Source organism: Bos javanicus, chromosome 5 (genome assembly GCF_032452875.1).
Source record: "Bos javanicus breed banteng chromosome 5, ARS-OSU_banteng_1.0, whole genome shotgun sequence".
Taxonomy (NCBI): Eukaryota; Metazoa; Chordata; class Mammalia; order Artiodactyla; family Bovidae; genus Bos; species Bos javanicus.
Window position 1 is genome coordinate 56,340,560 of NC_083872.1, and position 21,874 is coordinate 56,362,433.

Below are 21,874 nucleotides of genomic sequence, written 5' to 3' on the forward strand. Positions count from 1 at the left end.
AGACACCCAGACTCATTTCATGAACCCCAGAGGCTCTCAGCGTCATTTTATTAGTTACATGAAGTCAGGGGACTCAGGGGCCATGGCCCGCCTCACACATGTCTCGTTGGGGCCCTCCACACACCAAATGACCGGGTCAGACCCACACTGTGCAAGTCTTTGGACCATTGAGCTCCTGGAACAGGGAAGGGACATGTCAGAAGTAGATTTGGTGCTCCCCTCCCTCACCCATGATTTGGCAGTCCTCTCAGGGGCACACTGCCTGCTTTGGAACTTTAGTCCCTCAGTTCTTCACCCACAGCTGGGCCCAGTCTCCCTGGCTTAGTCTTATATTGACTAATCATTTCATCCCCATCCCTTTCCTTCTTCTTCCTCCTAAGCCCCCTTTGAAAATCCCTCTGCCAGGGTCTTCAGTCACTGACTCACACCTCCCCTCGCCATAGGCCAGCACCTCCCAGCTTCCACTTTGTTGCTATTGCCGCCTCACCAGCCTCTCCAGAGCATGCGCAGCTGCATCCTGGACACTCACAAACAGCTGTTCTGGGGTCACTCTGTCCAGGAGTCCTGCCTGGGTCAGCGTCCCCAGCACTGAGGCTGTGTGGAGAGGGGATCAGGTCCTCCGGTCCTACGTCCACACTGTGTCCTCTTCCCTCCCCACCAAGTGTCTGGTCACTCCCCTGTCTCCAGATCCCTCCATCCTGCACATCTCACCATTGCACTGAGCCAGGAGAAGGTGGATCCCAGCGTCTCGGCATCGACTGGCCAGCTGCGGGGGTGGGAGTGGGGGTGGGGGTGGGGGAGGGGGTTAAGTCCTACATCAGACGGTGTTCATGAAACCACAAGGGGACTTCCTCCTTCGCCTACCCTCTCCCTCACCTGAACCACTTCTCTGGCCCCTGCAGCATCTGCAAAGGTGACACCACTGCAGTCTAGGACCACCACCCTGACAGGCTCGGCAGCTAGGATGGGAGAAGGCAGGAGGACTCAGATGCCTCCGTGGGTGGTGCCCAAATCTCCCTCCTTATCCTCCCACCTCACCTGCATCAGGTGGGCCATCTGTCTTTGGAGCCTCCTGTGAGTAGAGAAAGGGAGTCACCACCTCTGAGACGTGAGCACAAACATGCACCCAGTGAGCCCAAGAATCCCCCCTGGAGCACCCACCTGCCTCCCAGCCCCAAAGAAGCCACACTTCCCTTTGACCAGGTGCCTCACCTTTCTTCCTTCTCCAAGCCCCAGATGCCACTCCAGGACACGGCGAAACTGCCCTCGGGTCCCAAAGTAAAGTGGTGCTGGATAGCTCAGGATGCAGAGCCCTGGGACCTGGAGGAGCTAAGGGGTCAGAGGGTCAGTGAACCATCCAAGTCTAACCTTCCCTTCCTTCTTTGGCTGTAGCCCACCCACCTTGTGGCTCTCTCTGAGTGGCCGGTAGAGCTCTGTTCCCTCAGCCAGTCCAAGTGCCAGGCACTGTACCCTGGACAGGAAGCTGGGGTCAGATTCCCAGCCTGATATGGCTGGAGAGTCACCCCAAGCACTCTGTTCTCTCCCCTCCTCTCATCGTGACTCCCCTCATCTCTGCTCCCACCTCTGGGTGCGGCAGACCACAGTCATCATGGAGAAGACCACACCTACAGCCAGGCCCAGGTCCACACTCAGGGTCACGACAGCCACCCATGTGACCATCCACACAGCCTGCAGGACATGGATGGGAGTGAAATGCCCAGAAGAAATGCCAGGCCCTCACTGCCAGGGAAGGTGGGTCCAGGGGCAGTGACTGCCAGGGCAAATGATGGGGAGGGAGGGCCCAGGAGAAAGTAGAAAGAATGACAGAAGGAAGGGATGAGGTTGACCTAAGAGGGGATACACACCAAGGGTAAGGACCTCACACCTTGAACCACCTGGGGAGTTACAAATACTCAGGTCTGAAGAGGTTCAAGCTTTACCCTTCACCTTGTCTCTGAGTAAAGGGATTAGGAGGTATACAAGTTGAAGGTGGGTAGGCTGCAGAACTCAGGACTGGGTTCTGAGTTTACTTTGATCAAGGGCAGAGGCCGGGGACGCTAGGAAGGTGGGAGGGGGCATCTGAGAGCAATGCTGCCATTTCTCACAAAGTCCACGCGGCTGATGCGCCATAGTTGAGGGAGTTCTCGCATCTGGAAGAACATCTGGCGCATGCTGGAGATGTTGATGCAGGCCAAGACAGCCTTAGGGCAGAGGAGGTAGGCTGACCACCTCCATGTGTGGGGAGGTAGCTGCCCCTCCCAGACATCCCTCTGCCTCCTCTGCTGCTTACCTTGGGCAGATAGTAGAAGAGGGGCCCCAGCCACAGTAGTACAGACAGGACAACCATGCAGGAGAAGAGGCCTGCCAGCTGTAGGGCAGAAAGGGACAGAAGCAAAGAAGGGAGGGAACCTCAGCCACCCCTACTGAGAGATGGTCTCCTGCCTCTGTGTCAGCCTTCTCGGAAGTCTCCCTCCTCCCAAAATCCCCTTCCACACTGCTGTTCTTCACTCCTTAACCCCTTCTTGATATTGTGCTCCTCACTTTTCCCCTTGCCCAATTAAATACCTGTCATTTGTTGGTTTCCCCCAAGATATAGTTCAACATCCCTATTTTTGCAGCCTACCTCCATTTTAAAAGCCACTGTTGGATGACTCTAAAAAGCAGGCTAACCACATGCTTAGGACACCAACAAATACAGGAAACCAAAAATATCAGGGAGAGACTTTAATATGTGACATTTCTTTGAAAAAGAATATGTCCTCACAAGGAAAAAGTCCAGAATTTTGTTTCTTAAATTTACTTTCCAGATTAGTATTGTCCTTATTTTGAACTACATATAGGACACCATGCCCTTTCTCAGTGCTTAGAATCTACAGAGGTCTTAACCGACCTTTCTTCTCTATGTTCTTCCCAGATAATCCCACGCCCCACTCACATTCCCTCACAGATTCCCATCGTCCTCTACAGGACTGCCACCTGGGTATCTTCCAATCTTCCACCTGTTCCACCACCACCCAACATGGATATCCCTCCCTCCTTCTCCTCACCCGAGAACATGGCTCTTACCTGTGTGTTCCCACCAGCATCCACGAGTAGGCTGGTCGTAGCCAATGTGGCAGAGTTGGGAAAGCAAGAGAAGAGGGAGGAGACGAGGTTGGAGACACCATGTGCCAGGAGCTCCTGAAAGGATGAAGTGAGATGAAGAGGAGAGATAGGAAGGCATGGCTAGGAGGGAGAAACCACATTAGGGGGCTGTCTGTCTCCTGAATGAGGCTAGGGTCCTCATTCAAAGTCACACCTGGTTGGAGTCAATAGTGTAGCTGTACTTGTCTGCATAGATGGAGGCCAGGGAGGCAGACACTGCAAAGGTAACCAGCGCCATGGGCAACGAGTCGGCCAGAATCCTGGGCAGCTCAGCCAGGCTGGGGAGGAGAGGTTGGGGAAATCTGCAGAAAGAGAGGAATCTACAGTGAGGGTGGGTTGGGAATAATAAGGATATGAGGAAGAAAGAGGAAATAGTACAGGGCAGGGCAGGAGGGGGCGTTGGGTGGGAGAGTTGTGAGAAAAGAAAACAGGTGCTTTTTCACTCTCTCTTACCCTCCAGGCAGCAACCCAACTATCTGGACATTGTATCTTGTGTCCAGGGAAGAGGTGAAGCAGAGCACAGAGGCCAGAAGCACCTGGGAAAGAGAGCAAATTAGAGCATGGGTGGAGATGGCCCCCAGCAGAGGCTAGAAGGGGCTCAGTATGAGAGGACTGTAACTCAGGATTAGGGGTTGCAGGAGCCCAGCAACTGAGGGAGCTGGGGTGTGTTTGGGATGGGTGTCTGACAACTGAGTTAGAGTGGAGAGGGAATTCCCTGGTTCTCCAATGGTTAGGACTCTGTTCTCTAAGGAGTCGGTTCAGTCCCTGGTGTCCGGGAACTAAGATCCTGCAAGCCGCGCAGCGGTTCAAAAAAAAAAAAAAAATAGAATGAAAGAAAGAGAAATGATGTGTGCCGGGAACTATGGAGAGAGATGGACCAGAGGAAGTGAGAGGAGACTGCTATGAGAGACGGTGGATATCGAGAGGTACAACCGAGCCATTCTAAGCACGGAAGCTGGGTTACATCTAGGGATATATGGGGTATCTGTGGTGTATGAATGGAATGCTGTTTAACTGAGGAGAGACATGTAGGTGGACGCCGGAAGGGAGATGAGCCTTGAGTTACGGTGAAAGACCAGGTGAGAGGAGAGAAAAGACGGGAGTGGAGGTGCCGTGGCCAGAGGCACCGCAAGGGGGCGCTGTAAGGAGAAAGAAGACTTTCTTAGAGGCTTTGTGAGAAAAAGGCAAACCCGTGGGTGGGGGATTCCCGAGGGTCAAAGCGTTCTGACAAGAGCCTGGCAAAGCACACGTGTGAGCAGGACCTCTCGTGTGTGACCTCTCCGCGCTCCACGAGGGGGCGGCAGCGGCCACTTCCTACAGGGTAAGCAGGGTCTGCGTGGTGCACGGGGCTGGCACCCGGGAGCCATCCTCACCATGGCGATTTCCCCCGGGATGGGGGTGGGTAGCCTGTCTCTGAATCTCACGTTCAGTTCCTTGACCGGCACGAGCAGCGCCAGGCTGAGTGCCGAGATGGTCAGTTCGGCGGGACTGCTCCGGGGCAGCGCCGTCAACACAGCAGCCAACGTCTGTGGGCAGGGCAGTGAGCAGAGGGGCCTGGGGCCAGGGTCGACTGCCGGCAGTCCGATCCCCAGACTGAGGCGAGGCCTTCTCTCCTGGCTCCCAGTAGGGCTTCCACCTCCTCCGCGACCCTCACTGCCCCCCCACCACCACACACTGTCCCTCCACTGGCCCTCCTTCCTTCCTTTGCGGGTTTCCCTCTTCCCGGGATCACTAGAAGCCTCCTCGTTGTTCTCCCACCCCCACCTTGAAAAGAGCGAAGCAGCCAATCTGACGTGGGAGGGGCACCCCCAAAAGGCTAGGCAGCTGGGACACGAGCACATGCAGGGCGGCCCCGCTGGTCAGCGCTTTGACTACAGGCTCCGACAAGAAGGTGGCCAGGACGCCCAGCTGCAGGGCAAACATCCCCAGCTGCAGAGGAAAAGATGCACGGATCACCACGGGAGAAGAGCAGACCAGTCCCCGCACAGGGTCATCGGCTTCTTCGCACACCTCTTCTGCCTAGACCACCTCTGGACACTTGTCCCTCCCTCTCCCCTGCCCCCCTCCAGAGTGGACTCCCCCAGTCTTTCCCCCCCACCCCCCTTCGGTCCTCCCTCACCATCAGGGCCCCGCTCCCGAAGGCCACTGCCGCAGCCGCACCAACCCGCTGAGCATCCAACTGTTCCTTCTCAATTCCGCTCAGGTTCCCCGAGAGGGGTTCGGGCACCAGCCGCTCCACGGCCGAGCCGGTCATGAGGCTGAGGACAGCGAAAGTTCCTAGGGCCAGGGGAGAAACCCACAGATCACTAGATGTGCCAGCCTGGGGCGAGGTGACCGCCCAGGCTCCGGGCACTATGCCAGAAAGACTGCTGTCAGACCACCTCTGCTAGAAGGCTGGCTGCTCAGGTGAAGGCTGCGGGGCCAAGATCCCTGCCCTTGCCCCTCCTGAGGATGCCCTGCGGACTATGCCCTCCTCTGGGTGACAGTGCATCTCTTCTCCCCACCTTCCTTTCCACCATCCCATGCTGGACTGCCCTGAGCCTCTGACCTAGGCAGTGACTACTGGAGGTTTGAGGTGGGTGCAAAGAGGCAGGAGTTTACTCAGACTTTTCCTCTCCATGAAATCTGGCTCAGGGCAGTCCAGCATGGGATGGTGGAAAGGAAGGTGAGGGACTGAAGAAGAGAGTAAGAGCAAGGGAGCTTATAAGAAGGGAAGCCTCAACCCCCTGTCCATTTCACCCTACAGAGAGGGAAAGGAGTCCGTGGGTCACTCACCAGTAGACAGGTGTCTCCCAGTACCCAACAAGGTGTAGATGAGGACGGGAAAGAAAGAAGTGTAGAGTCCGAACACTGGGGGCACAGAGGTCAGGAGGGCAAAAGCCATGCCTGGGGGCGTAGTGGAAGGAAAGGTCTTTGGTGTGTGGGTGAGGGGCTGGGGGCCCACCCTCCAGGACCGCTCTTCCTCTCCCACACTCTTGGAGGCTGGCACAGGCACATTAAATCACACCACAGAAGGGAACTGAAGGGTTAACAGGCCTCGGTGGGTGGGAGGTCGTGGGGCGGTCAAGGTCAGAGATCCGTGTCCACTGTGTCCTGGTAGGGGGCAGGCGTTCAAGCTGAGAGGTCTCTCCAGTTCCCTGAGTCGGATCGTGGCCAAGACTTCGCGCAGGATTGCACAGATGAGGGGAGCTGGGGGCGGGGATCTGATGGAGCTCCACTGTCCTTACCCAGAACTCGGCCTTGGGTCCCTGTTGCCGAGCCCGCAGCCACACTAGCCCACCCACTTCGCTCCCGGTTGCCAGGCCCTGTGCCCACCCGAAGCCCCCTAGAGCTTGGGCCCCTGCCAGGCTGTTGTTGGGGCCGCTCACCCTGGGGCACGTGCACGATGCCCACGGTCAGTCCGGCCACCGCGTCCCCGAGCAGCCAGGCCCGCCAGCGGTAGTGGGGCAGCCAGCGCAGCGGAGGCAGCCGCGCCAGGAGCAGGCGCCACGCCCCTGGTCCAGAGCAGGCGCTGGCCCGCCGCCGCCACAGCCGGGACCAGCGCGGCTCCGCGAGCAGCTCGGGCTCCTGCTCTGCGTCTCCGAAGAGCTGCTGGAACCGGGTCTCGGTGAGAGGTTCCCTGAACTTGGCGCTCAGAGGGGACTTAAGGTCGGAGGCCTCTCCCGGACCTGGGCAGGTCCTGGCGCCCGGTAGCCCACTCATTTCGCCCTTGGCCACCTCCAACTCCGCCCAGCCTTAAATACCCCTCAGCCCGCCGGCCCCGCGGCCCGCCTCCTTGGAGCAGAGTCCATCCCGTCCCGGAGGGAGCCCTCTCTTGGGGACCTTCTACAGTCGGGAGACAGCTGAGCCTTGGGGAGGGGGCGTCTCTGTGTTAGGCGTTTCCCTCAGACATCCTTGGTGCGATCGCTGGCTCTGGAGCCTGCTGTGGAGGAACCAGAGAGATACGCCAGAAAACAAACGCACCCAAACACCCAACACCCACGAACGCTCCTAGGTCTTTTGACTCCCACCTCTCATTCTTGGTGGTTTCTTTCCGCATTAGCACCTGGGGCACAGACAGATGCTGACTCCTCTGGGGTTGCTGGTCATCCTCAGGGCTGCTGCATGGCCCACAAGAAAGTTCAGCGGTGTTCCAACCTCCCTTTCTCCCCCTAGACCCTAATTCTCAAGGGGCAGAGCTTCTCACCAGAAAGTATAAGGGGCTCCATTGGCCTCAGCTGTTTCACAGACCACCTAGATGGGAAGCAGCTACACGCATTGGATAGGGACTGCCAGAGGGACCCCCACCCCACACCTCTGCTGGGAGTGGCTGGGCCCAAATTCCCAATTCAGGACCTCAGGGGGGAATACTGAACAGATAGCAAATTTTGATTTTATTGCTCAGAAGGCAAAAACACTGAAGCATTCCAAGTCAACAATACGTATGTGGTTAAATTAAGTACAAAAGGGTCACCCACCCATGTCATGTACCCCTGAGGTCCCTGAAGAGATACAAAGCTTCTGAGCGCCAGAATCCTGCTAGTTGCCCCATCCCCTCCTCCATTCACAAGAATTCTTAGCACCCCTCCCCATCACCCTCTGGTCCCTAGTCCCTGACCCCAAAGCCCTGGGTGTGGGGTACAGTGAGGGTGGGTCTCCCCTCTTCAATTCCTCCTATTGTTCCCCAGAAGTCTTATCTGGGCTGTACGTCCTGTCCCCCCCTTAGAGTTCCCTCCCCCCATTGTGGCCAGAGAGACCTCAGGCCCACAGGGAGGCTCCAGCTCCTCCTCAGCCTCCCACCCCAGCAGTCTATTGTCTGCTGAGGAAGCTCAAGTACACGTGACTGGGCCCAGGGGACGAATGGACACAGTGGACACACCGATACCCAAGGACCCAGGCAGGACAGGGCATCTGGACGAGAATCTCTGCACGTTTGGGTCTCGGTCCCAGGGGCTGTCCCAGAAGTTGGGAGGGGTGAAGACCTCCACTCTTAGGTCTATGGCTTGAAGAAGAATCCCTTCCTGCTCAATATGGATATGCTTTGCAACCTCCCAGACAGCAAAAATAAGGAGACCCAGAGCCAGAAGGGGCCAGAGCCCCCAGCATCCTCTCCACCTCCCCATGTTCCCTCAGCTGAACATGGCGGCCTCAGAAAGAAAGGTACTGTGGGCATTCAGTGCTTTAGCATCTGGGTGTTGAGGGAACGGTGGGAAGTCAGCCCACAGCGGGCTTTCCAGTGGCGTCTAGAACAGAGACCAGACGGGAGGGAAAGGGGCTGGATAAAAGGGAGAATACATCAAGGTTCTAGGGTTTTCCTGTAGCCCCAAGACCCGGACTGAGAGATGCTGCAACTGCAAGTGAGGGACAAAGATAACTACATTTTTTTTTATCTTATATCCTGCACCCTTCTCCTTTCACCAGACCCTTCCTCCAATGACTGATTCGAGGGGCCATCTGATCTCTTCCACACTCCTTTACCCCAACTTCAGCTTCCCCTTCCCTCTGCTAAGACAGCAGCTTTAGTGATATAACAAAATCTTTATTCTCAGAAAACAAAAAAATCAAAAACAAAACCAATAATTTCTATCTGGCCCTTGCCCCAGCCCTCCCACCCACCCACATATCCTCCTTTTGGGGGGACCTGTGATGCATGCATAGGGGTGGGAGCTGAAGGAACCTGTGTTCCTTGGGCAGAAAGAAGTCTTTTTGAATCTAGGTGCCCTCCTCCAAGTTGACACCGCTCCCAGCCTTGCCCACCCTCCAGACACACCCAGAGGGAGGAATTCTGGAGCGGTGTGAAAAGATTGCCCTGAAGTTCCTGGGGGAACAGAGTGGCTGAGTCAGCACCACCCCCATGGCCTTCACCAGTTACAGCTCATCTTCATCCAACTTGGCAAGTCTGGCTTGGCAGGGAGGGGTGTCTGGAATTGGTGGAACTGGAGGAGAGTCATGAGGAGCCTGGGGGATGGCACTGGGGGCCTGAAAAGAGACTCAAGTCAGAGAATCAACTAGTTCAGGCATCCACCCTCACTCCTCTCTTGTCAGTGTAAGCCCCTAGTCAAGCCACGCCCTCTTGCCAGAAATCTCAGATCATCTGAGACCATCAGCTTCTCCCAGGGTTAAACTGGAGTTGGGGAGGGCAAGAGATGGGAAGTAGGAAGGGGCACACAAAAGGAAGGTGGTGGAAGAAAGGAATGATATGGGGGTTTGGGGACCTGGAACCGAAAGAGAAGCCCTCCCCATTCTGCCCTTACAACCAGGGAACTTCATTCCTCATACCTGTGTGTCCAGGCGCAGGGGGGCTCTGGCCACCTCCCCTTTGGGTGACAGCAGCAGGGAGGGGAGAGAGCCATTGATGGGTGTGTGTGTGCTGAGCTGGGCCCGGTCTCCAGGCCGAATTCTCCCCGGGCTCCCCACCCCAGGCCCTCCTGGCCGCCCCAGGCTGTTGGTCTGACTTTCCCGTCTCTGGTATTCAATGGGTGACTGCAGCGCTGGAGCAAAGAGAGGGACAGAAAGAGGGTTACAGCAGAAACACACCCTTTCCCAGGGGCTCTGCTCAGGCCATCTTCTCCCACTCTGCCCTCCCTCCCAAGACTGTCAGCCAGTGTAAGTTGCTTGAGGCTTTAGGGGGATTCTGAGTTACTAAATCTCGAGTTAGTAGTGAAAAAGTGGAGATGAGGGGAGAGGGCAGGGATCGGAGACTGGGCAGGGAGGGATTCAGGAGATCAAAGGGCCGAGGGCGGATGGGAAGGAGTGAGGGGGTGGGCTTCACCATTGAGAAAGTCCCGCTGGCTTTCCAGGATCTGGGCCACTTGCTTGATCCAGGCCTGACTGATTGCAGGGTCTGCAGCCTGCAGGACGTAGCGCTGGATCCCACCCTCTGGCCCTCTGGAGGTCAGTGCAAACCGGCAAGGGTCACCTTGAAGGTTCGCCTCCAGTCCCAGGCAGCTCACCTGGATTGGCAAAGAGGAGGTAGCCCCCAAATTCTTCAGCCCCTACTCTGGATCCTGCCCCCTCCAACAAATATCCCAGAGCCAGACATTCTCTCAGAGGTCTCCCTGACCCCAGTCAGACCCCTCCTGGGGGAATCCCCCTCCCCACCTTGATACTGTTCTTGTACACATAACCAGGCTGCGCTCCACCTCGTACTCCTCCTCCCAGGGCCTCGCTGAAGATGATGATTTGCTCGAAGAGAAAGACACGCCTCTCTCGGCCCCGGGAAGACAGCAGCCCCCCAGCCTCCGGCTCCGTGACCCAGAATGTATCCTGGCCCAAGAGCTTTCCCTGAGCAGTCAGTTTGCCCTAAAACCAAAGGAAAGTGGCCTTTGAGAGAAACCAGAAGAGAATAGGGGGCCACTCTCTGCTCCTCCCTCCTTCCCCTGACACTCCGACCAGCCAGCTCCTGTCAACCCCAGGAGAGAAGGACAGCTCCCTGTAGGGGCTCTCTGCTCTATCCCCGTACCTCAAACCCCCGAAGTCTCCCCAGGGTCATCATGTCATTGCAGCGCTTGGGTACGAAGCACATGACCTCCACCGCTTGCTGGGATGCAGGTAAAGAGAGGAGCGTTGTCAACGTTGGGAAAGAGGCCTCTTCAGACCTCTTCAACCAGCCTCCCCCTATAAACCAGATAATGCTATAAAGGAACCCAGGAGACTAAGAAGATAAGGTGTGCCTGGTGTGTCCTACGAGACATGGGAGCCCTCACCTCCAGCTCTTCCGTATCCATCCCAGCTCTCCTATAATACTTGAGAAAATCCTAAGAGGCAGAAAAGAAATTCTCAGGGAGGTCATGAGGACATCCTCAAGACGCCTCACACCGTCCCCTGAGGACATAGGTAAGGGCCCCCAGGAAGTCGAGGGGGAACCTTAGGAACCCTGGGGAGATGAATGAAGAAAAGGTTGTCTCAACCTGCTGTGCCCCCCAGGAAGCAGGTGGCCCTGACCTTGAGCAGCAGCTGGTACTTCATGATCCTCTGCACTGGTTTGATGAGGAGGTCGTTGAGCTGCAGGCGGTGCCCCAGCTGCTGCCGGAGCTCCTGGGGACAGGGACAGATGGGGTGGTTTTGCAGCCTGGAAAGCCCACTGGTACTGATGATTCTGTCCCCCTTTCCCCAAGGTATCTCAGCCACTGACCTCAAAATAGCTGTCCCCAAATTCTGATACCACATGCTCTGATTTGGGCTTATTCTGACAGTACACCACGTACATATGCAGCCGGCGCTCCTAACAGGGGTAAATTTTAAGAAAGAGTCGAGGCAGTGAGGCCGGATCCACTCCCAAGCCCCTCCCCTTCTGGACACCACGCCCTCAAGCCTCACGTGTTTGATGAATAGCTGAGCCAGCCAATCAGGATCCTTCAAACAGCGCTGTAACTCCCGCAGGAAATAGCTGGAGGGGTAGACAGGGAAAGGCAGGTCAAATACCCCATCCCAGGCAAGTTAGAGCTGTCTGCCCCGTAGTGTTCCCCGGGAAGTCTGTCCAAACATTCCTCAGGCCACAGTGGGCCCATGGGAGGACACAGAGACCACCAGACATATGCCCCTCCCCCTTGCTCTCAGGGGATCCATCACTTACTCTCTATGCCACTCATAAATTTGCTGGATGTTCCCAAACACAATCCTGTCACGACCTCGAAGATTCTCGGGTACCCCCTGAGCAGCCATGGTGGCCATGTAACCCTGTGGGAAGGTGGGAAGGGAGCACGCGTGTGCTTGTAGGGCTCGTCCCAGTGGGAACCTCAAAAAGTCCAGGAAGTCTGGGAGACTGGGAAGGTGGGACAGAGGAGCAACGAAGCACCTCCTAACATAGCCCTGGGAAGAGGGAAAGGGCTGGGCCAGGGCTGGAAAGGGAAAAGGGAACTACCTCCACAATCTGCCCCAAGTCGTCCACATACATTTTCTCTGTCTCTACCAGTTCACTCAGGACGTACCTGGGAAGAGAACAGGTTTAGCCACTTCCTCTCTCCTGGACTAAAAGCCCCTTCATTACCACGGCCAACCTCAGAGGAAATCCCAAGTCTCAAATCTAAAATGCGAGAGACAGTCCTCTGCAAGTTGTGTGATTGGAGGGTGGAGGTCAGGGAGAGAGAGTGTGTAGACACTTACATACTCCTTTCCAGAGCCTTCTTCTTCTGTTCCTCTTCACTCTCAGGGGCTTGGGACAAAGTCTCCTCTTCAGGGGGCTGGAAGGAAGAACATCTGAGTAAGCAAATGGATGACCCTTGGGTGAGGGAAGCCACCCCAGATTTATTTCTTCATGTGTGCTAAGTTTCTAAGTCATGTCCAACTCTTTGCAACCCCATGGACCATAGCCCCCCTAGGCTCTTCTATCCATGGGATTTTCCAGGCAAGAATACTGGAGTGGGTTGCCATTTTCTTCTCCAGGAGATCCACCCGACCCAGGGATCCTACCCGCAACTTCTCTGTGTCTCCTGCATTGGCAGGCAGATTCTTTATCACTGAGCTATCTGGGAAGCCCTTATTTCTTCATACCTGTGTCTTATCCCCAGGGCCCCCCAACAATGTGGTCAGCAGGTTCAGTTCTGGCAGCTCCTCTCCTGTGGCTAGGGCTGGTTCCAGCATCCAGTTCTAGGGGCCAAATGTCAAGTCTCAAAGGTCAGGGACAATAGCTGTGTCTCCCCATGACCAGTGGCACCCAACCTGCCCTCTCCCAGCGTTCTTCATGGATGTCTTCCGTGCTTCTGTGGTGCTCCCTGCTCACCTCATATGGTCCAGCCCGGCCACTGTCTGCCTCAGTCTCCACACTGAGACAATGTTTGGAATGATCCAACCATCTTCTCAGGCCACTGACTGGCCGTGGGGGGCCCGGGGAACAGGGGCCAGAGCTGAGACCAGAGCTGGGGCCAGAGGGGGCAGCCAGACCCGAGGCAGCTGAAGCTGAGATACTCCCCTCACTGCCAGCAATGGAGTAGGACTCTGATGGGGTGGGGTGGGGTGGGGGGAGAAAGGGAATGACAGATGTTGCTTCAGCTCTAGATTCAGGGTCCCCAGGGAGCTCCCAGAATCTCCATTCTGTGATACTCAGCCCCTCTCCCCCAGGGCTCACTCTCTTGCCATCCTCATTTGACTTGGGCAGGAAGAAAATTTCACCAGAGCACCCTTGGGATGAAGGACAGTAAACACCTGGCTCCCTAGGCCTGGCACCCCCAGTTACATGTGGAGGTTCCTTCATATCTGAGCATGGCAGTGGGGGCAGCCATCGGGGCAGCCATCTGGGCATACACTGGAAGCTGGGGGTGGCCATCTGCTCTGCTATAACCCTCCCCCTTGCAATGGGTACAGACCATTCTCTGAGAAAGGGGGGAAAAAAAGAGCTAAGAGCCCATCTGCCACCCCCAGACCCCTCCTCCACCAATTGCAGTAATCACTATGAAAAGGAGACTTCTGCAGCCCATCTCCCCAGCTTAAGCACAAACCCAACAGGGGGGCAACTGAGGAGAGCTCATCAGAGTTATCCTTGGCCTGGGCTCAGGGACAGAGGAGCTGAGATTTGTCAAAGAGCTCCTGGTAGCCCCCTCATCCCTCATTCTTCCACCCCACTGTCCCTCTACAGACCTTAAGTAGATTTTCAGCAAAAGGATTTGAGGGAAGATGTGGTTATAGGCCTAAGGGGACTGTGAATGGGTTCTTCTCCTACTCAGTTGAGAGAAGTCCCTTGCCCCTTCCCCAATTTCCTTAACTTGAACTGATAGAAATGAAGGCAGAGGGGAATCTTTGAGATCAGCTATTAAGTCAGTCTCCTGGAAAAGACAGGTATAGTCTCCAGCCTCTAAATCCCTAGGGCCGGGACAAACAAAAGTCCTGAACCCCTCAACCCGCCCCCTACTCAACACTGAGCCCTTTCGACCTTACACTCACCACGTCCCCCCCGGGCGAAGCAGCAGCCGCATTTTGCCAGCACTTTTCGGATCACATGGGGACAGGCACAGCGACCCTCCTTTTGCCCCCCCCGCATGGCGCCCGGGCCCCCCCGCACCTCCCACCCGGGCCGGCCATGCAGGGGGAATCACGGGGGGCGGGGACGGCGCAGGGTGCACACCCCCCTCCCTCCTACCCCGCTCCAGGCTGGGAGAGGGGGGGGAGAGAGGGAATAGAGAGCGGGGGTCCAGGGGTAGGCGGAAGTCTGGTCTGGAAGAGGGCTGGGGGCTCTGCAGAGAGAGCGGCGCGGGGCCCGGCCGCTGAACTGGGCGGGGAGGGTTTCCGGAGCCGGTGCGGGGCCCAGGGTGGTCCAGATGTCCAGCGGGGAGGGGAGGGATGGTGGAGGAAGCTGGGCCGGGATGCTGCAGCCGCTCCCGCTCCGTCTCCGGCCTCTTGGATTGGGGGTGGTTCTAGGCCCGGGCAGAGGAGGAGGCGGGGGCCGACTCCCCGAGTCACTGGCGCGGCGCGGGTCCTGGCCGAGCGGCGAGCGGAATAACAGGCCCCGCCGCCCGGCCGCCGCGGGGAGGGGCCTCCGCGGCCCAGCTCCGCCCTCTCCCTCTGATTCCCCCTTCAGCCGAACCCACCCCCCCGCTCCCCCAGGCACCACCACGTTCCCATTTCACGTCCCCAGCGCCTCCGCCCCTCCCCTCTAGCCGGGGCTCCCCAGCCCCCGGGTTCCCCCTCCCTCCCGCATCTCCAGCTCCGGCTGCGGAGCACTGGGGTGGGGGTTGAGCCCCGCGGCGGGGCCTGCCAGGGTCGCCCCTCGGCCTCTGCAGCAGAGAAGGGCGCAGCGGATGGGGCCTTGGCCTGCGCGAAGATGTCCCGGGGTTGGGACTGTCCTAAGCCGCGCAGGGGGAGGGCGGGCGGGGGACAAGGTCCCCCATTAGAGGGTGCATGAATGGGGAGCTCTTTGTGGGGAACACAGCCCAGGTGCCGCCCTCTCGCCGGACCCTTCTTTCCTCCAGGCCCCGGGACTCCAGCTGAGGCTAATCACCAATTAAGGCGAAGTCCTGGAGACTGGGCTGGCGAGGGGCCAGGGGTGGGGCGCGGGGACACTCCGCCAGCGGGGCTCGGGACCCGCTGAGGTGGAGGACTCACAGCCGACTAGAGGGCGAGAAGAAGCGTGGAGGTCTCAACGTTTCTATGAGTCTCATGCAAATTAGATGCGAACCTTTATGCTAATATGAACAGCATATTTTTTAATTCGCCACTTTGCGCAGGATGGCAAACTGGGCGCCACCCCACCCCCAGCTTCTTACCGAGCAGAGGAACCCAGGCGGGGACCTCACGATCGCTCTCCCCTCTCTGATCCCCCTCCGTACAGTTAGATCCTGGCTCGGTACTCCCCGGCCCTAGGGGGCTTCTCTTCGAGGGCTGCGGGTACAGAGCAGTCGTAAGGAACCCGCCCTCCACGCCCAGCCTCCACCTCCCGCTTCCCCTTCTGTCAAAATCCACTCTTTACAAAAGGGTCGCCGAGGCTAGGGTGGAGAGAGCAGTTAGTTCACCCAAAAACGTGCCTACGGTCCTCTTAATGGAACTCTTGAATTCCTGCGACTACTCCGCAGAATTCTTGTCTGCGGGTATATTGAGTTGTGGGATGCAGCCGTCCTGAAGCCCGCTAAAGACCCCGACCCCACCTTGGTCTCCCTTCTTACCCCCTCCTGCCCGGGTAGGGCGCATGCGCGCAGCATGCCCCCCATGACCCCCAGTATCCGGTCAGTGCGGCCAGGGCCAGGGCGATCCGGGGGCTTCATGCTGGACCCCTACCCTCCTCCAAGTTCCAGAGCCGAGGGGGCACGGAAGCTGGGGGGCTCTGAGGCCTGCGTGCGTCCGGGGAGTTGCCGCCGCCGAATCCGCCCCCCTGCCCGGCTCCGCCCCTACTCCCACCCCAGCCAAACTTTTCTAAAGGGGTAGGGTTGTCGCTTTCTCTACAACCGACGTTCAACAACAAACCAACCCCTCTTAATCCCAACTCCTCCGTCGAAGCACGATCCAGGGCTTCGCTGTGTTATCCTGGAGCCCACTAAGTGCATGCCGCTGTCCCAGGCCCGCCGGAGGCAGGCAGCCTGGCGAGGCTCACAGGGGATTCCCCTTCACCGCCCCCACCCCTTCTCAGCTGGTCCAGCCCCCGCACCCCACCCCTACCCCGGCCCCTGCCCCGGCCCACAGAACAGAAGGGGCGCGGCATAGAGAGTTGCATATTTTACTTTATTTTTATTAAATTAAAAGCTACAGTCTGGCGGCGATTCCAGAACGGGATTAGGAGGCTCCTTATAGGGGGCAGAGAAGAGCGGGAGAAAGACTGACAGAGACAGAGACACAGGAGAGAAAGGACAAGGCTAAGGTAGAAGGGGGAATTGATTCTGAAGAACACACGCAGCCGGCTCCAGGGTTGCTTACAGCAGCCTGATCCCTCTCCCTGCCAGAAGTTCAGCAGGGGAGCAGTGTGTGGGGGTGGAAGGTTCAAGAGACCCTCCCTTCCCACCCAGGTCCTTTCTCAGCAGAGTCACTGGAGCACAGCACATACCAGAAAAAGCCAAGGGCAATGGAGGGGGCAGGGCGGCTGGGAGTATGTACACGCGGAGGAGTGGAGCAGAGCCCGGGACAGCGCCTCTGCCAGAAGGGAGTGGCTCACACTGCACTGAAGCACTCGGCCAGTGGGGGGCTGGGGAAGGGATCACCCTCTGCAAACTCCTTCCCTGGTCAGACAGTCCCCTACTAGAGTGGTGAGGGGGGCAGAGGGAGAGAGAACAGAGGCTTCCTTTGGGTCCTACTGGAGAACAGCAGGGGCTTCCCGAAGGGGCTGTCCTTCAGTCATCAGTGATGCCCTTGGCTCTCAGCTCCTCCTGCACCCGGGTCAGGTAGGTGGGGTCCGGGTACCCAAACCTGGGAGCAAAGAGAAATGAGGGTCAGGGTTAGCCCGTCAGGCTTACTCATATTACCCCCATTCTCACCCTCATTCTGGTGCCCCACTCTAGCCCCTCCCCACCTTCCTTAAGGTTATCCAAACCCAAGATAACTGAGCCCAATTCTGCTGATATTTGTAGGTTAAGCTGGGCACATCAGGACCAGGATGATTACAGGAGACACTGGGATGGACAAGATGGTTGAATAGTTTGGGGGTGGTCCTCTCCAGTTAGGAGGCTCCCACAGAGAAGGGGTTCCCTCTGTTGAAATGGGGAGAAGGGGTAGAGCCAAGAGAAGGGAAGAAGGAATGTCGCACAGCTGTGGTCCCCCTGTGCAGCTGGTCTTGTGGTGGATGTCGTTCCAAGTGATGACATTCGGTCTCCCTGTGGTCATGGAGGTGCCAATAGTGAAGGTGAGACGCTGGTCAAACGCCTTGCGGAACAGGGTCAGCACCTTGTTGCCCTCGGGGCAGTCCGGGAGGTAGGCCACCCGAGTGGTGCCAGGATACCGAACTCCTGGGTTTGGGTGTTCAGCCTGGGGGAATGGGGAGGCAGAATGAGCAGCTGTGCATCTTAAGGCCCATGGAGGGTCGTGGTGGCCAGCCTTCTGGCTGTGCACCCCCAGCTAAGGCTGCTGGGGCAGTGACAGCCTTCCACGGAAGGACCAGCTCTAGGGTCTGGGCACCAGAAGCCTGTTTCCAGACAAAATTCTCATCATTCAGAGGTTCTTTCTGCTCTCCCAATCCCGCAAGCAACAAATGGATTCTCGAAACTGAGGGGAGGTAAGCTGGGCCTTACTCTCCAGATAGCTCAGCAGAAATGTAAAGACAGAATCATTTATCTTTTAGCTTTCCCTTCTCCACCTGAAAGCACTCCCAGTGCATTTTCCACTGTCTAACCTGTTCCATTTTTGTATTTCTCTCCTTCAGAACTCCCTCATCTTCCTGCAAACCAGAACTGGACATTACTCTTTGTCAAGCAGGAAAAGACACCTGTAGGCTCTTGACCACTCCTTTTTAACCTTCGACTGTCAACAAAATTTTCTGTCTCATAAATCTGAAATGGAGTTAACACTCCCAGCACTGTTGAGGGGAGGTCAGACTTTTCCCACTGTGCTGGTCTGCACCTGAGCCGCCATCCTCAGACTTCACCTTTGCTGACAATAGCTGTCAACATCCAAGTTCTTCAAGGAAACAGAATTCGATTCCTTTCTTTCATACCTGATTTTCATGGGTGCCTTGGGGTCGTGGGGATGGAAAAGCTAGGCTTCAAGGGGGCCTCTTGCTCCAGGGCACTGAGCTGAGCAGGAAGGCATCCCAGGAGACAGCACGACTATATCACATCTAACAACCATACTCCCCTCGCACCCAGTTTTCCTAAATCAGAGAACAATCAGAGAACAAGGAGCCTGGGGAAACCAAAGGGTAAGGGCAGCCATAGTCTTCTTACCCCCTGGACACCGGGCGGGAAGACGTACTGGATGACGATGGTGCCGTACTTCTCATAGCTGGGTAGCAGGAGTGTGGCATCTTTAGAGACCAGCATCCGCCCATTCTGGGGCTGGTTGCCCACCAGCTGCCCATAGAAACGGCCACACATGGGGCAGGCCTTCTTCACCTGCAGGGCCCGGGTGATGCAGCCCTCGCAGAACGAGTGCCGGCACTTCTCCAACGTCTTGGCATTCTGGATCTCTCCCAGACAGATGGGGCAGGTGCTCTCCTGCTCTTCTGTCTCTTCCCGAAGGCGGGGAGGAAGGGGAGGGGGCAGCGGAGGAGGAGGTGGGGGAAGCCCCCGGGCCCCTGGGGGCAGGAGTGGGGCTGCTCGGAGAGGGGGCGGGCCTGGGCGGTGCAGCTCAGGGTGCTCCCCTCCACCCCCCAAAGCCAGGCAGCCCATAAGCTCCCCCTGCCTCTGAGCTTTCTTGAGCTCTTTCTCTGCCTCCTTGAGCAGCCCCTTGAGAGCCTTCCTGGCCAGGTAGAGCCCATTGGGAGGAGCTGGGGGAGGGCCCTGAGGGGAAAGCTGTAGAACGTAGATGTCAGAAGTCTCGCCGTCTATGAGAATGGACACGTGGTGCTCCTCCCGAAGCCGGGCCAGCCGGGCAGGGGTCTCCTTGCTCAAGAAGTCCCAAACAGGCTTGGAGACAGTCACTTTGTTCTTGCAGTTGCCTCCACAGGCTGCCATTCTGGACAGGACGAACGACACTGCCCCCAGGGTAAAAGGGACTCAGGGTGGGGGGGTCCCCATTTCACAGATATCAGTGCCTCCTACTTCCCATTCCTTTCCAGTCCTATATTACCTCTAATCTCTCAGAGCCCAACCCCCAACTCCTCCCCCAAGTTCACGTTCTAGTTCCTCCCATCTTTCAAACTCCAGCACCCCCTGAAGTGCTCAGCAAGAGAGCTGCTCTAACTTTATTATTATCATCTAAGGTAAGCATCAGTCTTGGTTCTCCTACACTCCTCCCTAGAGCACAGAAGCATCCTGGCCCTCCCCAACTCTGGACTGGGTTCTGTAAAAGGAAAGGAGATTTCGACCCTCCTTTTTGCTCACTTTGATCCTGAAGAGCTTAGAATTGGCATGCAGGCGCTGTCTGTCCCCACTCCCTACTTGTAGGTTGTGTGACCTGGTGGGTGGAAAGGGAAAGGAGTGGAAAACCCCTTCTCCCATTCCCACATGCCCCCACCCAGCAGCCCACGAGACAGACAGAACCTGGGGGTAAATCTCCTGGGAATGGGATTACTAGAACATGGAATGAAGGAAACCAATTTAAGGGTGAAAGTTGAAGTTTCCATGAAAGGCAGATACCTGGAAAGCCCATGGACGGTGACAGCAGAATTCCCTCTGTTTCCACATTCAGCTGACCAGGACTAGGGGAGAGGGGGAGGGAGGAAGGAGGGGTTAGGATGACAAACATTACCGTTTCCCCCAGTCAGCCCAGAAGCAAACAAAAACTCCTCCTTCAATTTCCTCTCCCTGTCTTTTGCAGAATTTCATCCCTAGCCTCTAGCCAAGTTCCTAAAGAACGAACTTCAACAAGCTAACTTTCCTCTTCCTCAACTCTGGGGCTCTTAAGAAAGCTTAGGGACACAGATTAGAGAAGTCTGGAAGGGAAAAGCCCACACACAGAGAGGTCTGTTTTGCCACCTCCCTCAGATCACAAGGACAAGAATATCTCCTTTGCTCCCCAGCTTCTCGCCCTGCTCCACATTTTGCCAATAATCCAGCTCCTAGTGCTAGGGTGCCTTCCTTAAGCTTTAACCCAGTCCCTTCTGCTGGAGTCTGTTTGGAATGCGGACCAAGTGGCAGAAGCCCCTGCAATAACAAAGTTCTTGCTGTCACCTTTTAGACCCAGCACGCGAAGTCCAGGCCTGTCAGCAACCTAGACTGCATTTCAGGAGGGGTGGAGCTCACGCAGGTGATCCACTGGAGCACCCTGATATTCTCCACCACCACCACTCCCTCCCTGCCCCAGTCTTGCTGTGTTCAGCTACAGAATTATCCCTACAACACCTCCAAATTCGGCCCAAATAGAAAGAAGGGCCATTAGTGTGACCTCAATTCCTTGACTGATCCAAAAGGGAACAGCTCTCCGTTTGTGCCTCCTTCCCAGTCCCCTCAAGGCCAGATGCACCTCAAGATTCAGAAAGCGAAATCAGAACCCTAGAGCCTCGCTCATTCGGTCCATCCAGGTGGAACACCCCCTCCCCATCAGAGTGAAGCCAGGACCTAGGTGTCCTTTGCTCCGAGTCCTGCTGGCACAGGAAAGGGAGGCGGGGCCACAGTTTTTGCTGGGTCCGATTCCTCTGGGGCAGCCCAGGCCGGACACGGGGCCAGTCCCTCCCGCCCGAGAGGGGCCGACGGACAGAGGCAGCCAGGAAAGGCCAGGGTCCCTGGGGGCATCAACGGAGGCATCTGCACCCCTCCCCCCACGACCTCCTGCCAGACGCGACCCGGAACCAACTCCCCGCATCCCCGGCTCGGCAGAGCCCCCGCAGCCCCACCACTGGGTGGGGATGCATGTCGGCCGGATCGCGGGCCCCAGAACCCCCAAATGGAGGCCAAGGCTGGAGGGTAACAGACAGAGGATCGGCGGGGCCGGGCCCGGACCCCCGGCGCCGCGCGCAGGAGAAGGAGACCGAGGAGGGGGCGCAGGGGAAGCGGGAGGGCGCGCGGGGGGTGCGAGCAGGGTCCGGGGGGCGCGCGGTGGGTGTGGGGGGCGCCGGGCTCACCTACCTCTCGTCAGCGCCGCCATTGCCGGTCACATGACTGAGGCTGTTGCTGGGATGACGGTCTGGGCCTTAGCAACAAGGGCGGGGGGGAGACCCCGAGAAGGTGTGTGGTGGGAAGAGTTTGCAGGGGGTGCAGACTGAGGAAGAGGGAATGAAGGAGGATGGCACCCCCTTTCCCCTCCCAGGTGATAATCACCGTTTCCTTTGACCCCCTTCCATCCACAAGCCCCTGCCTTCCGCCCCAAAACAGAAATGGAGGCGCCGTCCCAATCTTTGGAGGCGGGGGTGGTGTCGTGGAGCCCAGGGTAGGAGGTTAAATCCCTTAGAGACGCTACCCTTCTCGCTTTCCCCTCCGGAGAGGGGCCATCTCCCTGTTCTTTGCCAGCCAGCTGCGTGGCAGCTTCTGGAAGCTGGTGGCAGATGGGTGGGTGAGGAGTGTCGGTTTAGGTAGGTGGGGAAGAGGGGGCAATTTTTCTATGATCCTTTTTCTAGAAAGGCCTTTGAGGAATAGGAGGTAGGAAGAAGAGTCATGGTAAAAAGCATTGGTTCTAAAAAATAAATCCAGGACTAAGACCTTTCCCTTCTTTATTGCTTGCCTTTTCCTAGATTGTTACCTTCTGTCAAACCTGCTCTCAGATGGGTATTGATCTCTGATTTTTCTCTTTACACTGAGGCTGGTGC

The 21,874-nt window shown here is 57.2% G+C and overlaps 3 protein-coding genes across 12 annotated transcripts; all 3 read right to left on the minus strand.

Annotated features, from left to right (window-relative positions):
• Positions 1-15: 15 nt before the first annotated feature.
• On the minus strand, positions 16-8,540 carry LOC133247638 (solute carrier family 26 member 10-like). Of its 7 annotated transcripts, none has more exons than XM_061416676.1 (19): positions 7,331-8,540; positions 6,513-7,244; positions 5,920-6,030; positions 5,264-5,421; positions 4,909-5,073; positions 4,518-4,670; positions 3,598-3,680; positions 3,299-3,446; positions 3,067-3,180; positions 2,291-2,368; positions 2,106-2,201; positions 1,583-1,689; positions 1,402-1,471; positions 1,213-1,329; positions 1,039-1,072; positions 877-959; positions 712-766; positions 488-594; positions 16-175 (listed from the first exon to the last, which is right to left on the minus strand). In XM_061416676.1, exons 2-19 carry the CDS (start codon positions 6,844-6,846, stop codon positions 137-139), a joined length of 2,052 nt encoding a protein of 683 aa, XP_061272660.1. In that variant the 5' UTR covers positions 6,847-7,244; positions 7,331-8,540; the 3' UTR covers positions 16-136. The 7 variants fall into 7 exon arrangements, with proteins under 7 accessions (XP_061272660.1, XP_061272661.1, XP_061272659.1 ...); XM_061416677.1 differs by having other exon boundaries at positions 6,513-7,063; positions 7,155-8,540; XM_061416675.1 differs by having other exon boundaries at positions 6,513-7,066; positions 7,155-8,540.
• A 101-nt stretch (positions 8,541-8,641) lies between these two features.
• On the minus strand, positions 8,642-15,913 carry ARHGEF25 (Rho guanine nucleotide exchange factor 25). Of its 3 annotated transcripts, XM_061416684.1 has the most exons (16): positions 15,717-15,912; positions 15,321-15,435; positions 12,845-13,059; positions 12,616-12,711; positions 12,229-12,305; positions 11,987-12,053; positions 11,699-11,802; positions 11,443-11,512; positions 11,258-11,347; positions 11,068-11,160; positions 10,830-10,880; positions 10,586-10,663; positions 10,225-10,425; positions 9,896-10,076; positions 9,403-9,614; positions 8,642-9,102 (listed from the first exon to the last, which is right to left on the minus strand). In XM_061416684.1, the coding sequence occupies exons 1-16, from the start codon at positions 15,813-15,815 to the stop codon at positions 8,992-8,994; spliced, it is 1,860 nt and encodes a 619-aa protein (XP_061272668.1). In that variant the 5' UTR covers positions 15,816-15,912; the 3' UTR covers positions 8,642-8,991. The 3 variants fall into 3 exon arrangements, with proteins under 3 accessions (XP_061272668.1, XP_061272669.1, XP_061272670.1); XM_061416685.1 differs by lacking the exons at positions 15,321-15,435; positions 15,717-15,912 and adding an exon at positions 14,002-14,610; XM_061416686.1 differs by lacking the exon at positions 8,642-9,102 and having other exon boundaries at positions 9,512-9,614; positions 9,896-10,011; positions 15,717-15,913.
• A 337-nt stretch (positions 15,914-16,250) lies between these two features.
• DTX3 (deltex E3 ubiquitin ligase 3) lies at positions 16,251-21,589 on the minus strand. Of its 2 annotated transcripts, none has more exons than XM_061416694.1 (6): positions 21,198-21,589; positions 19,770-19,831; positions 19,515-19,587; positions 18,417-19,146; positions 17,285-17,502; positions 16,251-16,947 (listed from the first exon to the last, which is right to left on the minus strand). In XM_061416694.1, the coding sequence occupies exons 3-6, from the start codon at positions 19,541-19,543 to the stop codon at positions 16,872-16,874; spliced, it is 1,053 nt and encodes a 350-aa protein (XP_061272678.1). In that variant the 5' UTR covers positions 19,544-19,587; positions 19,770-19,831; positions 21,198-21,589; the 3' UTR covers positions 16,251-16,871. The 2 variants fall into 2 exon arrangements, with proteins under 2 accessions (XP_061272678.1, XP_061272679.1); XM_061416695.1 differs by having other exon boundaries at positions 18,417-19,165; positions 21,198-21,587.
• Positions 21,590-21,874: the final 285 nt, after the last annotated feature.